The sequence below is a fragment of the Ambystoma mexicanum genome, chromosome 2q, assembly GCF_040938575.1.
Source record: "Ambystoma mexicanum isolate Mex_15411 chromosome 2q, UKY_AmexF1_1, whole genome shotgun sequence".
Classification (NCBI taxonomy): Eukaryota; Metazoa; Chordata; class Amphibia; order Caudata; family Ambystomatidae; genus Ambystoma; species Ambystoma mexicanum.
Window position 1 is genome coordinate 1,362,253,977 of NC_090924.1, and position 15,493 is coordinate 1,362,269,469.

The 15,493-nt window shown below is 48.6% G+C and overlaps 1 protein-coding gene across 3 annotated transcripts in view; it reads left to right on the forward strand.

Annotated features, from left to right (window-relative positions):
* The window catches only part of ANO10 (anoctamin 10), a 1,555,753-nt gene that overhangs the window by 381,090 nt on the left and 1,159,170 nt on the right, over window positions 1-15,493 (forward strand). For all 3 annotated transcript variants that reach the window (XM_069648836.1, XM_069648835.1, XM_069648837.1), the window contains exon 6: window positions 6,524-7,093. In XM_069648836.1, coding sequence (XP_069504937.1) covers window positions 6,524-7,093 — 570 coding nt within the window. The remainder of the gene's footprint in view (window positions 1-6,523; window positions 7,094-15,493) is intronic.

Below are 15,493 nucleotides of genomic sequence, written 5' to 3' on the forward strand. Positions count from 1 at the left end.
GATTTGGGTGTATGCTACCTTGTCTAATATTTTTAGTAGGAAGGGAACCGTGGTGATGGGCCTGTAGTTAGTAGGAATGTTGGGGTCCAATGTTTGCTTTTTTAGGAGGGGGAGTACCCAAGATTCCTTTAGGTTGCGGGGGATGGTGCCCGTAGTAAAGGAGGCATTGATAAGTTTTGTGATAAAGGGGGCTAAATCCCTAGCCGCATCCTTGATCAGTTGTGCGGGGCATTGGTCGCCTTTGCAATTAGAAGGTTTGAGAGTCAAAATGGTCTTCTCTACCTCAATTACTGAGACCTTGGAGAAACGGAATTGGGTGGATTCTGGGTTGTTGGATGTGGGAATTTTGACTATCAGAGGTTGAGTTGGCAGAGAGGCTTTCTTTAGGGCAATTTTTGTTTGGAGGTTGGATACTTTGTTGGTTAGTGCCAGTTGTATGTCTGTGCACCAAGTTTTGTCTTTGATGGAGTCATCCTGTACTGTGATAGGGGTTTCCAGTTCCTTTAGGATGGAGAATAGCTCCTTCATGCTGGAGTTGGATTGGGAGATCCTATTATTATAGGTTTCTTGTTTGGCCAGGATGATGTCTCTTTTGTATTGCGAGGAGATGTTAATTAAGTTAGTTTTATTTTCAGCGGTCGGAAGTCGGTTCCAAGCTGTTTCGCATTTTCTCTTCTGTAGTCTTAAGTTTTTTAGGTGGGGTGTAAACCATGAGTTCAAATGCTTTTTGGGTTTACTGATCCGAAGTTTAAATGGAGCAATACTGTCAAGAGCAGAGCACATGGCTGCTTTGAATGCATCCACTAGGATGCCTGGGTCAGAGTGGTCAGGTAGGGAATTTAGTTTGGGTAGGATGTGGGGCAGAATATTGTCGGCTGTAATGTTTTTCTTGTTTCTCGTTAAGGTGGGTGTGGCTGGCGTGGGTGTTAAGACTATGGGTCTTTTGGTGTTGAGGGTGAAAGAGATAAGGTAATGGTCAGACCATATTTGGGGGGTGATGGCTGTTATAGAGGGGTAGCAGTTGTGACTGGCAATCCAGTCTAGTGTTCTTCCCTTGATATGTGTGGAAGTATTCACGAACTGCGTGAAGCCTAGCACTGACAGAGTATTGCCTGTGGCAGTAGCATGTCGGTCGTTGATATCGTTGAGCCCTAGATTGAAATCTCCTAGTACTAGTGTTTGGGAGGATTCTTTTAGCTTCTCAGAGATAACAGTGGTGATGTCTTCAGTGAAGGTGCTGACGGGGCCAGGGGGTCTATAGATAAGGTGGATATTTAGTGTTTGGGAGTTTGCAGTCGGTAATTTGATAGAGAGAAGCTCGCAGGATTTGAGGGAGGGTGTGGGTGTGATTCTCATAGAGAGATTAGATTTGGCGATAATTGCAATTCCTCCACCGCGCGAGTCTGGTCTGTCAGCTCTGAGAATGGTATAATTCTCTGGGACTGCCAGAGTGAGAGCCGGACCTGCTGCATCGTGGAGCCAAGATTCAGTAATGGCAATGAAGTCAAGGCTATTATCCCGTATGATATCTGCTATGTCAGTGGCATGGGCGACTAATGATCTGGCATTGATTAGAGCAGCTTTTAGTTCAGGTTCTAGCTGTGCTGTGAGCGGTGGTTTGGCTATAAGTTTATTGATTTTATGGTGTGGTTGGTGTCTGAGAGGGGCGGTGGTTACCAGTGGTCGGCATATTTTGGGTCGGAGGTGTTCTAGGTTAATGTTATATTTAGTAATAGGTTCGAATATTTTAGGTAGTCGAGCCCGGAGTCTAAGCTTCCTTTGTTCTAAGTTGCAGGGTTTAGAGATGAGTTGTATGTGGGCACCAAGGCCCTCTGTAGGCAGAACTGTAGGCATGGTCGTGTAGATGATGGTAAGGATAATTGTCAGTTTGGAGAATTGTGCAAGGTGAACTGGGTTGGGCATGTGGAAGTACATACTGTTACTACTAGCTGAGCTAGGTGGGCTGGAATTAGTTGCCGTGGATGGATACGGGGCAGAGTTGGCAGAGTACAGTTCTCAAATACTTGGCGAGATTAATGCAGCAGTGACGTACTAGTCTAAGAGTAGCAGTCAGATACTGGGCTAAGTGCGACGGTCAGATGTAGGTCTAAAAACCGAGGTCAGATACTGGGCTGAGAGTGATAGTACAGTGGTCTCTGGGCGACCATAAGGCACTACACAATAATACAGTGGTCTCTGGGCGACCATAAGGCACTACACAATAATATAGTGGTCTCTGGGCGACCATAAGGCACTATACAATACTACAGTGGTCTCTGGGCGACCATAAGGCACTACACAATACTACAGTGGTCTCTGGGCGACCATAAGGCACTACACAATACTACAGTGGTCTCTGGGCGACCATAAGGCACTACACAATAATACAGTGGTCTCTGGGCGACCATAAGGCATTACACAATAATATAGTGGTCTCTGGGCGACCATAAGGCACTATACAATACTACAGTGGTCTCTGGGCGACCATAAGGCACTACACAATAATACAGTGGTCTCTGGGCGACCATAAGGCATTACACAATAATATAGTGGTCTCTGGGCGACCATAAGGCACTATACAATACTACAGTGGTCTCTGGGCGACCATAAGGCACTACACAATAATACAGTGGTCTCTGGGCGACCATAAGGCATTACACAATAATACAGTGGTCTCTGGGCGACCATAAGGCACTACACAATAATACAGTGGTCTCTGGGCGACCATAAGGCACAATACAGTGCAGTGGTCCGTTAGCGACCAAAGGGCACGGCCAATAGCAGTCATGAGGCATAAAGCACTAGGGGCTGAAAATGACTGTACTATTAAAGAGGTGGCAGCAGTAACGCATAGAGGCGGCGGAGTTGGAAGCATAAGCGTATGTAGCAAACAGTTATCGAAGGTGAAAGAAACCGAGTTCAAATGTTTATGAATGCGGAATAGCAGAAGACATACCAGAAAGCACAATAGTGTAAACTGAGGGTATCCCCTTTACTCACAAAAGATTAAAGGTCCGAGTAGACACTGGCTCCGAGGCTCCGGAGGCAAACAAGGTGATTACACAAGGTGTTTGTGATGCCTGGAGCAGCACGGGCAGAGTTTGTGGCCCCTGGCTCCTGAGGCTCCAAACAGGCACACAACAGGCCTTAGGATGGCCTTTGGGTTGGCCGGCGATCCGCCTGCCGGCGGTTCCTGCAGTGAAAGCGAGGTTTAGCCTCGCTTTCGTGCCGCGATGCGCCCGGCATGGGCAAGTCAGGCACTTGTTGGGACGGGGTCAGGCAGGCCCTGTCCCTCGGCGCGCTCGCTTCCTCTTTCTCCACGGGAACCTCTGCTAATATCCTAAAACAGTACCACGTTTATATAGTACAATCGCGGTAGGAAAGTTAGGGTAGATACCACTGCCACCAGCCAAGTCTAAATGTTAAAAGAGCAAAACAATGCTCTAGGAGGTACAGATAAAAAGGGCTTAGGATCAACCCTTTCCAATACTCCATGTAAAATGGGGTGTACTGGATCTGTGGTTATGTTACTAAGTAAAGTAAATGGCAACTTTACCCTTTACCCTTTTCGGCGGGACTGAAGGTGCTATGTAACACACACAACAAGTTGGGCCATTGGAGTGGTGTGCTCCAGAGTCCAATATCACACAACAAGTAGAAAGGCACATGACAAAACACAGGTAAGAGTGGGAAAAAGAGGCACACGCTTACAAAGTGAAAAAAATAAACTCCAGGAGTCCAGCAAAGCTCACTAGGTGAGGGAAATTAGCCATTGAATGAGAATTCTCCCTAACACAAACATGCTCTAAAACGCCAGGATGCCGCATTTGTTCTAGGCATGTCCAGAAATTTAGAAATTTTGGGAGGAAGTAGCCCACAAATTGGAAAAAAAGGGAAACAGATATACGTTGAAGTAGCATAGGCATGTCTGATAGGGGGTTTCCCAGATCACGTAAACTTAAACATATAAGTAAACTAAAAAATATGGCAAATATTCTTGCGAAGCGCCGAACTGCTATGGGATGGAAGGCAAGTCATAGGCCGAGGATAGAAATATGGTAGAAAGACCTTCAGAAATGGGCAGAAGCTGAAACCGCAGTGCGGCAGGAAGCTAGTAACACTGGAGGGGAAGAAGAAGCAGAAACCCTGTCAGCTTGGAAACATCTAATGATCACACTGTTTGAGCCTGCACAGAACCAAGCGACCAGGACTAAGAAGAGAGTACAGCTGAGAAAACCTCGCTGCAAGTGGAAGAAGCATAGCGTGAAGCAGAGTATGCTCGGTTGGGGGGGGGGAATTGTAGACGCAGTAGACATTGACTAAGTTGTTAAAAATGTGTCATATTGTAACATGTACTGCAAGTTTGGTTGTTGGTTGTTTGTTTGAAATAAAACTAATTAAAACATTTTTTTTTTAAAAAGCATAGAGAAACAGAATCCTGTCTGCTTCTTGGACCACGCATCTGGTTGGGATAACACTAATATGTTCTAGGGGTGTATCCAAAACTAAAGAGGGTGTTTTTTGCTTGAAACAATCAATGCAAAATGGGACAGGAGAATAAACTATTGTGCACCCGTGTTTCCTAACTTAGGGATACTGGTCTCCTCTTGATCCTTAGATCTATGTATAATTGTAGTGGTATAACGCCCTGTCCATTTCCTGGACAATGATCCGGTTGGGATACATGCTTGTGGACTCTAGGAGTTTATCTAAAACTAACAAGGCTACTTCAGGCTTGAAACAATTTAAGCAAATGGTAATGGGAAAATAAAATATAGTGCACAGTTTTCTGTATTGCCTGTCACGTGACCCAGTATTAGGTAGGGTATTAAGTATATGTATGGCTCTTGTGGATAGGCTGTTCCTCCTCTAAATTGTTGTCACCTGCAGATACTTCATGAGTGGCCAATGCCAAAAGTGCCTAGCTACCATTGCTTCTCCAGGAGAAAGGCCAGATTTCTGATTCTTGCTTCACGTAGTCTGGTTGCAGTCTCACAGTTCCATTGACTCTTTTTCGTGCCGTGTACCCGGTTTCTCCAGTCAAATTTCTTCACAGCCGCCACGCCACTGCATGCATGCCAGCTGATATATGAGATCCCACGGTGATGGTCTTCATGTCACCGACAACTGAGACAGTGCTTTCCCATACGAGTAATGCCTCTTGGAGGTCCCTTCTAGCATATGGGTCAAATCAGTTTGTCTTTGTGAAACTGGGCTGGCGAGCAGCCATGCCACCACACATGTTGGGGTCCCTACTGGCATATGGGATTAGTTTTGTATGTGGTTGGTTGGCTGAATCCACTGCACCCATGTTGAAATATGGGACAACACATGTTTAGGTGATTCTGTACTTGACCTTTGGATTGGTGGCTGACATTCTGGTAATAGGCCCTGACCCCATGTCCCAAATGGGTCTGTTTGTCTCTCTCTTCATGTGGGATGCCTACCATGGACACATTTATATTTGGTGTGCGTGACCTTGTGAGTAGTAGTATGTGTCAACAAAGCAAGCTTTCTTTTCAGGGGCTTGTTGGTCTATTGTTCACCACCCCTGGCTAGGTGCATCTCTGGCCTGAAGGCTCTGTAGGCCAACTCTCCTGGGTCGCAGTGTCTCATTTGTGCCCTGGGACATAGCATATTCTCCAACTTTGTCACACAGTTGTCAGGCAATGCAAGTCTCATTTAAGTTGCTATATATGTGATAGCTAATGCCCCTTCATTGGGGGTTCAAGATGAGAGATGCTCCCGCTTTAATTTAGTACGTTGCCCGTAAATATTGGGAACTTTGCAGTTTCAATTCAATTGAAGACCACTCGCATTGGAAATTAACAAGGTTGTCTTTCAGTATCCTTCCCATCTCCATCCTTTAGCTTCAGGTGGCATTGCTCACACAGGTATCACCCCATTATTGTGCAGACCATCGCTGTGAATGTGAAAATATTGCATGTTTTACAACGAAATTATGCAAAAATATAGATGGGAGATTGGGTTAGGGTATTCATTAAAGTGGGGGATGCGGGGAGGGGTCTACAGGGGGTCTCCCCACATCTATTTTCGCATAATTTTGTTATAGAAAATTCGATATTTCCACATTCGCAGTGATGGAATGCAATATTTTCACATAGATCCGCTCGGACAAGCCTCACACGTTCAATAAGTTATCAACACATAAACTTACATGACAGATGGAATTTGCTTAGGTTCCTGTGTTGCCCTGTGAGTAAAAGCTGTTGGCAGAATGTATGTGCCCCAAATTCATGTATGATTTTGATCTCTAACTTCTTGTTGACAGGACCTGGTCTTGATGTGATATTGAGCATGCCTTAATAATATATAACATTTGACTTGGACAGCCTGTCTCAGAGTAGAAATTAACTCCTTGTGAATTGGTCCTCCTGAGATTCCATAAATTGTCCACTGTGCATGTTCTACACGTGTGCCCATAACGTTATCGTACTGAAAATCAAAGAATCATACAGAATTGCCACTTCGCTTGCTTGACTTCTTTTTCTCACTTCTACAGATGATATCCGAAGATATTTTGGTGAAACGATTGGCCTATATTTTGGATTCCTAGAGTACTTCACCTTCGCCTTGATTCCAATGGCCATCATCGGAATTCCTTATTACCTCTTGGCTTGCGAGGACTATGACAAGTATGTTCTTTTTGCCACATTCAACCTTCTTTGGTCCACTGCCATCCTGGAAGTTTGGAAGCGCATCTGCTCCGTCACTGCTTACCGTTGGGGCACACTAATGATGAAGAGGGAGTTTGAGGAGCCCAGGCCTGGATTTCATGGTGTTCTAGGGGTCAATCCAGTGACTGGAAGAAAGGAACCCATCTACTCCGGAGTAAAGAGACAACTGCGGATTTACCTGGTATCTGTCCCGTTTGTGATCTTCTGCCTTTACTTGTCACTTCATGTCATGATGATCTACTTTGACTGGGAAGACATGGCCAGTGATTTTCATCGGGAGCACGACTCTCAGTTCAGCAGCATTATGTTGTTTGCTCCGAGCATCCTTTACGCCATTGTAATCGAGATTATGAACCGCATCTATCGGTATGTGGCTGAGTGTCTAACATCATGGGGTAAGAATTGTCTTTTTACAATTTCTGATGCTTTTATGAACCGCAAGTATGTTTAATTATGATTTAGTGTTCTTATCAGATAGGTTTATTATTTTGGTAATATGTTGATGAAATCTTTTGGCCTTAAAACCCTTTGGGGAACTGACAAAACACAGGGCTCAAAAGAAAGATTTTCGAAACTTAAATTTCTAGGTAGGTTAATGTTGAGATTGGCACTTTTTCGTGGTGGTGGTTTATTAATAATTTAAAAGTGGTGTTCCTATCTTGGAACTGTGGAAGCAAAATGGGTTAACATTTGTTGTCTCTCTTATCGGCACACTAGTCTCACTCTCTATTCCTACTACAAAAACATGCTCATGGATAGAACAAAAGCACAGCCAAAGATGTATAGTTTATGTTTGCTTCTTTGCCAAAATCCCAGTCGCATTGGTCTTCTTGCTGAGCGGAGCGGGTGTGAGCAGTCGCCGTTGTCGTGCCCAGCCAGTAGGTTAAACCCCTGCACGGCCCCCGTAGGCCTCCACTGAGTGTTTTGGTGAACTGTGTTTTTTTAATTGTATTAACGGGCCCTTGCTCCGAGCGCTTGTTCTCCCCCCTCCCCCTATCCTGCAGCCACTTCCTGGTCCTCCTCCCCGCCTACCTGCCCGCCCACACCCCTCCCCCTAGTTCCCTCCCCTTCCTATTGGGTGCCTTCCTGGTTTAACTGACCCTCCTGGGCAGCCCCCCTGCCCGGCAGCCCCCCTCAGGAAAAGGGCGGCTCCCACTGCTGCGACTCCTGTTGTGTCTGCAGGTATTATATGATATGATCGTTTATTTATAATAGTGCCTATACACAATGTGTTTCAAAGCGCTTCAAGGCAAGGGAGGGAACAAGGGAAAATACAACCACATTCTTACAGGCCATGAACAGTGAGGATGTGAAATTAACTATCGTACTCGGCCTGACGACATTTCAGATAGTGCAAGAGCTAAGACATAGATAAGGAAGGGAGGGGGAGAGTGGGAAGGAAATGGAAACAGACAGGCGACTACCGCAGGGGACGCCAGGCGTCAGCCCTCTCCATTCGACCTCCTGCTCACCCCTCCTCCGCCCACTAGCTGTTAACCTCTGCTGTTCTTCATGCACAAATCCGCCTGACTTAGTACCGCATTGTTGAAACCTAGGCCTTTCCTCCCTCTCTAGGATTCTCAAATTTAGGTATGTCTTCTTTCCTGTCTTGGATGCCCTGTGCCTTTCTACGCTCACCTCCTTAGTGCCATTGTTATGTCCCACTCTCCTGCGCACTTGCCTCTCGCTGTCTTGTCTGTCTACCCCCAGTCCTCCCCTCCACCCCAACCTACCCTATGGTGCTCTCTGTCTCCCATATCTTTTCAAACTGCTTCTCTATTGACTATCCTGCTCTACTGACTATGTCTGGTAGGAAAAAGTTTAAAAAGGACATCCTGGTCTCCAACCCAGGCCTCCCTATCGCCGACACCTACATCAGTGCCTCCTTCAAGGAAACTCTCACCGACATCCTCTTTGTCGTTCCTTCACCAGATCTATGGACCCCTCATATGGTCTCTGTTCTCTCTCCTTTCTCTTCTTCTCCCATTAATGATGGTAACCATTGGGACGCCCTCCTGGCCTCCTTCCTATTCTCTACGGTCATCATTAATGTCTACTCTAATGAGACCGTCTTGGTCCAAAGCCCACAGGCCAACCTTCATCTCTTTGATAGACGCTTTCTGCACCTTATCAACTTCCTTTCCTCTCCTGCTGTCCCCTCCTCCCTTTCTTTTGCTACCTTGCCTTCCCCTTCCCTCTCTGCCCCCTCTCGTGCACTCTCTACACTTCTGCAGGGCGTACCTCTGTGCCCCTCGCCGGAAGTCCTTCAAGGTGGGCAACCTTCACCACATTGCCGCTCTTACCTGCCGCTCCGCTGTCAAACACTCCTCTGATATCTGCCACCTTCTTGAAGAACTTGACCTCGATGTCCTCGGTCTCACTGAGACATGGTTTACGGCCAGCTCTGTCACCAGCTTTGACACGCTCCTACCCGATGGCTACAAGATCCTCTCTGCGCCCAGGCCCAATCGCTCTGGGGGTGGCGTAGCCCTTATCTTCCCTGAGTGGATTCCTGCCTCTGTCATCCCTACGCAGGCCTACTCCTCTTTTGAATGCCTCGTCTGCAGGCTCGCTCTTTCGCCTAGCCACTCCCTCACTGTGGCTACCATCTATCGGCCACCTGGTCAGGTTTCTTCCTTCCTCTCTGAGTGGGCTGACCTCTCCTCCTCACTCCTGGCCTCAACCCCTCAACTCCTCCTTCTGGGAGACTTCAACATCCACCTGGATGCCTCCTGTCCCCCCTCTGAACTCTTTCGCAACCTCTGCGACTCTCTCTCACTCACCATTCTCCCCTCTGGCCCGACTCATTCTACAGGGCACACTATTGATGTTCTGATCTCTTCAGACCTTCCCCTCTCTGTCCCTCTTTCCACTCCTCTCTCCTGGAGTGACCACTTTCTCCTATCCTCCCACCTCACCCTCCCTACCCCGCAGGCCAAGCCACCTCCGTCACTGCCACCCACCTTCTTGGTCACCCGACCCATGAAGCGTGTGTCAGTTGAGGCTTTTGCCGCCACCTTCTCACCCCTTCCTCCCCCCTTGGCTGACTCTCACCCTGACACAGCCCTCTCCACGCTCCACTCTTCTATATCTGATACTCTCGATATCCTTGCCCCTGTCATGAGAATCTGCCTAAAGCCCAAAGCCAAGTGTAACTCCTGGTATGACTCAGACCTCGTCACCCTTAAACGCAAGTGTAGGGTTGCCGAGAGGAAATGGCGTGCTTCAGGTTCATCCTCTGACAAACTGGCATGCCGCCTGCTGCAAAGGCACTACCGGCTCTCCGCCCTCACCAAGAAAAGAGCCCATATCCAAGCCCGCGTCTCTGCAGCATCTAACAACTCGGCTGAACTCTTTAAAATCTGCAAGGAACTGGCCAATCCTGCCGCAGTCTCTACCTCTCCTGTCCCTTCCCAGGCCCTCTGCATGTCACTGGCTTCTCACTTCAGTTGAAAAACTCAGGACATCCTGTCCTCACTTGTCATGATCTCTGCTTCCAAAAGGTCAGGGCTTTCCCAACTCCCTTGGAAGCAGATTCATAACCCAGGTTCCGAGTGCCAACCAGTCCCAATTGGGACCTTTTGGACCCAGTCCTGGCGCCAGTGGCACCAGGCTCATAAATATGCCCAGTCCCAGCGCTGGAAGCGCCGGGCTCATAATGCTTGGGTGGACTTACCTGCAGCAGACCATGCTGCTTACTTGCCTGCCAGTTGAGCCTCTGATCCTCTTCTGTTTGGAACTACTTTTCCTGTTGGGTGGGGCAGGAGCCACTCCCTAGGTTCAGAACACTGGAACTCTTCTGGAAAGCAGGAACTCTTTTCTTACCTAGGCGTGGCTGTGAAAGGAGACACCTAAGCACTACAGGAGGCTATTTAAACCACACCCGATGGATGAATCTTGCTTTGCGTTATTCTGCATCCTCTGCAGCAGAACGCTCATCGTGTCTTCTGCATCTGATCCTGGGCCTAAGGAAAAAGGCTTAACATCCTGAATCCAGTCTTCAGCAACACCTATAAAGACAAGAAAGAACAGGTTAGCATTACGGTCTTCAGTGACAGCTCTTCACTTACCTGGGCCATCGGCTGTCACCAACGCCTCGCGCTGCATTCTGAAAGACAAAGGCTTACCTACTCTTCGTGCGCTCCGGAGGTCTTCACACTGCATACCGGCATCTGAAAGACAAAAGCTTACCAACTCTTCGCACGCTCTGGAGGCCTTCGGCGCTGCATCCCGCATCTGAAAGACAAAACAAGGTGCGTTTAAAGACATTGGGGAACTTTAATACTCACGTGCCATTACTCCTTTCCACATCTAACCCAGTGGGTATTCCGGCACCCTGCAGCCGCCCCGAACTTGTACCTGCAAAATAAAAAGACAGTTAGAGCGCATCGTGAAGCAGGCAACAAGCGCTTACTTACGTGCTTCCAGGCGCTTCTATTCATCACACGGGCTCCATCTTCAACTCACTTCAGCCCGCCATCCGCCATCGCCGGAACCCTGCAAAACAAGAGACATCATTACTAAAGACTTTAAAGACATTAGAATTACTCGAAACTTACCGTTCGTGCAGTAAACGACGGGCAGCAGTCCTCTGAAGTCAAGAGGCCTGCTCCCCTTATCCAGTGAAGAAACTGGTTACAGCACCCTGCCTCGAAGCAGATGGAGAGCACGGCGTTCACTTACCTAAGGTGAGAGCGTTAACCTTTGGGGTTCTACCGGAGAAGAGAAAGGGAAGAAGAGAGAGACATTCAATAACCCAGTTCATTAATCCCACATTTTCTATCTGCAGACATCTTACCCTTCGAGCCAGACATACAGTGCACAGAGGTCCAGCCCAAAGAGCCAGCCGTGTGTTACACATCACCTTTGAAGATACGGTATACGCCCAGTCAAGACCAGCGCCTCTACGGGAATCAGGTGAGCGTTACACGTCCCTCACGGCTCTATCCCATCGCTGTAGCTTTTCAATATCTACCTTGCCCCCCTGACCCACTGATCTCCACCTTCTCTCCTCTCTTCCAGTGTTATGCTGATGACACACAGCTCTCCTTTAAGCGTCCCTCCTCTACCTCCTCTTCTTCTCTTCCTCTCTTATTCCTGACTGCCTGACTGCTATTCGGGTATGGTGCTCTGCTAATGATCTCTGCCTTAATGCCAGTAAGACTGAGATCCTTAAAATAGGGACGCTGCTCCATGCTTCCCTCCCACCCTTTGGCCGCCCTCCTTGGGCCCCCTCGCTCACCCTCATGTGAGGTAAAAAACCTTGGGGTCATTTTCAACGCCTCTCTCTCCTTCTCCTCTCACATCACAGACCTTGCCAAGAAGTCCAACTTTCGGCTCCACCTCCTCAGAGGCATTCCCCTTTTCACACCTTTCCCCAGAAGCTCAATTTCTCCAGAGCTCTGGTTCTCTCTAGGCTGTACTACTGCACCCTCTTCTACTAATCCAGAATAAGGCTGCAAGACTTATCCTTGGCTTCAAGCCCAGGTGCCACATCTCTCCAGCCCTAAAATCTCTCCACTGTCTCCCGGTGGCTATAAGGATCAAAATGAAGACCCTCAGAATCATCCACAAGTCTTTCTGGGGCCTGGGACCCCTCTACATCCAACTCTATCTCCCAAAATACCTCCCTGCTAGCGTCCTTCGATCCTATAGCTCCAACCCTCTGCAGATCAGATGTTTCTCCAAGCAGAGACTGAGGGATAGATCTCTTTCTTTGGCAGGAGCCACCCTTTGGAACGGGCTTCCTGCCCCTCTCAGACTTGAGCCGGATCTCTTTAAGTTCTGGAAACTTCTCAAGGCTTCACTTTTCTCCTCCTAATTCCCTCTCCCTTTCTGATTGTCCCCCCTGCAGCTGCGACTGGTACCAGGTACTGTGCCTTACAGGGGACAGGCCCCTCCTCATCCAGTCTTCCCCAGCACCACTTAACCAGCACTTGCCCTCGGGCACACTTTCCCTGACTAGCCTGACTCTGGTCCGCCCCATCCTCGCACTAGTTGACCATTACCCCTGCTTCCCCTGGCACTTGCCCTCCTAGGCACTGGCCCAGCTGGCACTTCTCCCCTCACGCTCCCCTTATCCCATCCCTTCCGCCCTAACCTGCCCGCTCCCCTTGCACTTATCTCACTTCACTTGCATGGTCCGAATGTCACAAGACCTAGTAGGACCATTTATTGTTGTTGTTTCTACTCTGTCCCCTCCCCTTTTTGTCTTGTGGCACCTTGAAACATGTGTGTATAGGCACCATACAAATGTCTAATAAATAAAAATAAATAAATCAGTTAGCAACCACAGATCATGGCATGAACTCGGATAAGCGTATCATTACACCATGCTTTTTCTTTGGTGAAGTTCTGGGGGGTAGAGGTCAGGGTCTCTAACTCTCAGAAGATAGAGAAGATTTCTTTTGTGTTGGATTTAGCTTGGGAGATTCTGGACTCAAAAGGCTTTGGCATGAATGATTGCCTTCTTGTATTCTTTTGAGGGAGCGTTGAAGTCAAGTTTGTCTTTGTCGGAATGGGAGGTTTGCCACTGTGCAAGGGCGGCTCGTTTTGGCATACAGAGTGTGAGGAGGTCGTGGGTGAACCAGGCATTGGAGTGGCTATAGAGAGTTTACATTTGCGATGTTTAAGTGGGTCTATGGAGTTGACTGCTGTTTTGTTTGTGACATCATAGGATAAGGCGAGAGACTCTGGGTCAGTGGAGAACGGTGGTCTGAAGGCTGGGCACTGGAGGAAAGGTAGTAGCCTTTCTTTAGTAAGTTGGCGGGAGCTTCTTGCGAGGGCTGGCAGTAGAGGCTGGGGAGGGGGAGTAGAGGAGTTTGGGGTGAGGATGCTGAATGTCATGGTGTGGTGGTCAGACCGTGGTGTGGGGGTGTTGCCTCTGATGCGGAGTGGGCAGTTGTGCTGGGCAACTCAATCCAGTGTTCTGCCCAAGGTGTGAGTAGGGTCAGAGATGGTGTTGCTGAACCCTAGGGTCTCAAGGGCTGAGTTGAGAGACTTGGCTGCTAAGTCCTTGGTGTCATTGAGGCCTAGGTTAACGTTGCTGAGTAGGATGATTTTGGAGGGTTTCTTAAGGTTGTCAGACTGGAGGTGCATGAGGGACGCCTGGAAGTCGCCTAGTGGCACTGGAGGGCGGTAGACAAGGTGTATGGCAATGGTGCAGTGATGAGAGAGGCTGAGTTTGAGTTGGAGGTAGTCGCTGTTATTGCTCATGGATTTCTCTGTCTTTCTAACGGATAGGCAATCTTTGGCTATTATCGCTACACCTCCACCTTTAGATGGGCGATCTTGCCTGGTGATAGAGTAACCTGGAGGGAGTGCAAGATAGAGAGCAGGGCCAGAGGCTTCGTGCAGCCACGTTTCGGTGACCCTGAGGTCAAGGTTGTGGGTGGAGATGAGGTTGTGTATGTTTAGGGCATGGTTGTTAATCGACTGGGCGTTGACCATGGTACATTTGAGATGGAGTTCTGAGGTGACTGGGGGGGGGGCAGGAAGGGTGGGATGGATGTGGTGGGGGGGCAGTGGGCGCATCAGTGGGTTTGGCAGGGTTGGGAGCCCTTATAATAGGGGTAGACACAGGTATGGTGGCATTCAACACATTACAGTTCAAAATGGGGGTAGAATAATGTGGCATCACAGTAATTGCATTGGGGGTCCCGTTTTCAGGGGTGGCAGACACAGGTGTGGTGGCATTCAACACATTGCAGTTCACAATGGGGGTATAAGAATGTGGCATCACAGTAATTGCATTGGGGGTCCCATTTTCGGGGGTGGCAGACACAGGTAGGGCAGCATTCAACACATTGCAGTTCAAAATGGGAGTAGATGAATGCGGTGTCCTGATTTTGGTGAGATGAGATGTGCTTGAAGGCTTGAAAGCCTCCTTGTTTATGACAGTTAGGATACGGCTGATGGTTATTGCTTGCATGGCGGAGAGCGCATTTGTGCCATGTGCTGGGACCTGGAATCGGGATTGTAGGCAGACGTTGCAGTCATTTGTGGGAGGTGGCTGCGATAGGGGTGAGGGTGCATACGTACCTGTACGTAGACTCCTTTGCCTGTTGGCAAGGGAAGCGTTGTTGAGGAGCGGGTAGGATTCGGGGCTCCTTAACTTGTAGAGTAAGCACAGTTCTGCGGCAAGCGGCATCAGGCGAGCAGCAAAGAGCAAATAAGAGCATGGGAGGCCTTTCCTCACGGCCTACCCTGCTCGGCTTCTCCTCTTGGCCCTCTCCCCCTCCATTTAAAGCAGGAGGGGAGGGTCAGGCTTGGAGAGGCAGCAAATGGGCGCTCGGGCCTGCAGCGACAATTCTGGCTGGCTTCTTTGTTGATGGGATGGCGTCCATGGCAACCATGGATGCCATTTCAGAGTGCAGGGCCGTGGAGCATGCAGCGAATACGGAAGAATGAATGGAACACACGGAAGTTCCAAAATGTATCAGATTAGCTCCCAGCTGATCCGTGTGGCTGGCTGCTCACAGCATAGCAGAGAAGAGCATAGGAGGCCTTTCCTCACGGCCTTCCCTTCTCAGCTTTGCCTCTCAGCCCTTTCCCCCTACATTTAAAGCAGGAGGGGAGGGGCAGGCTTGGAGAGGCAGCAAATGGGCGCTCGGGGCCGCCACAGCAATTCTGGCGGGCTTCTTTGTTGATGGGATGGCATCCATGGCAACCATGGACGCCATTTCAGAGTGCATAAGCATACTGAGCATTTGTTACACACCCAATTGAATGAAACTTTAAAAACAAACACATTGAATATTTTGTGAATATTGAGTGGAATGAAATATCTCAATTAA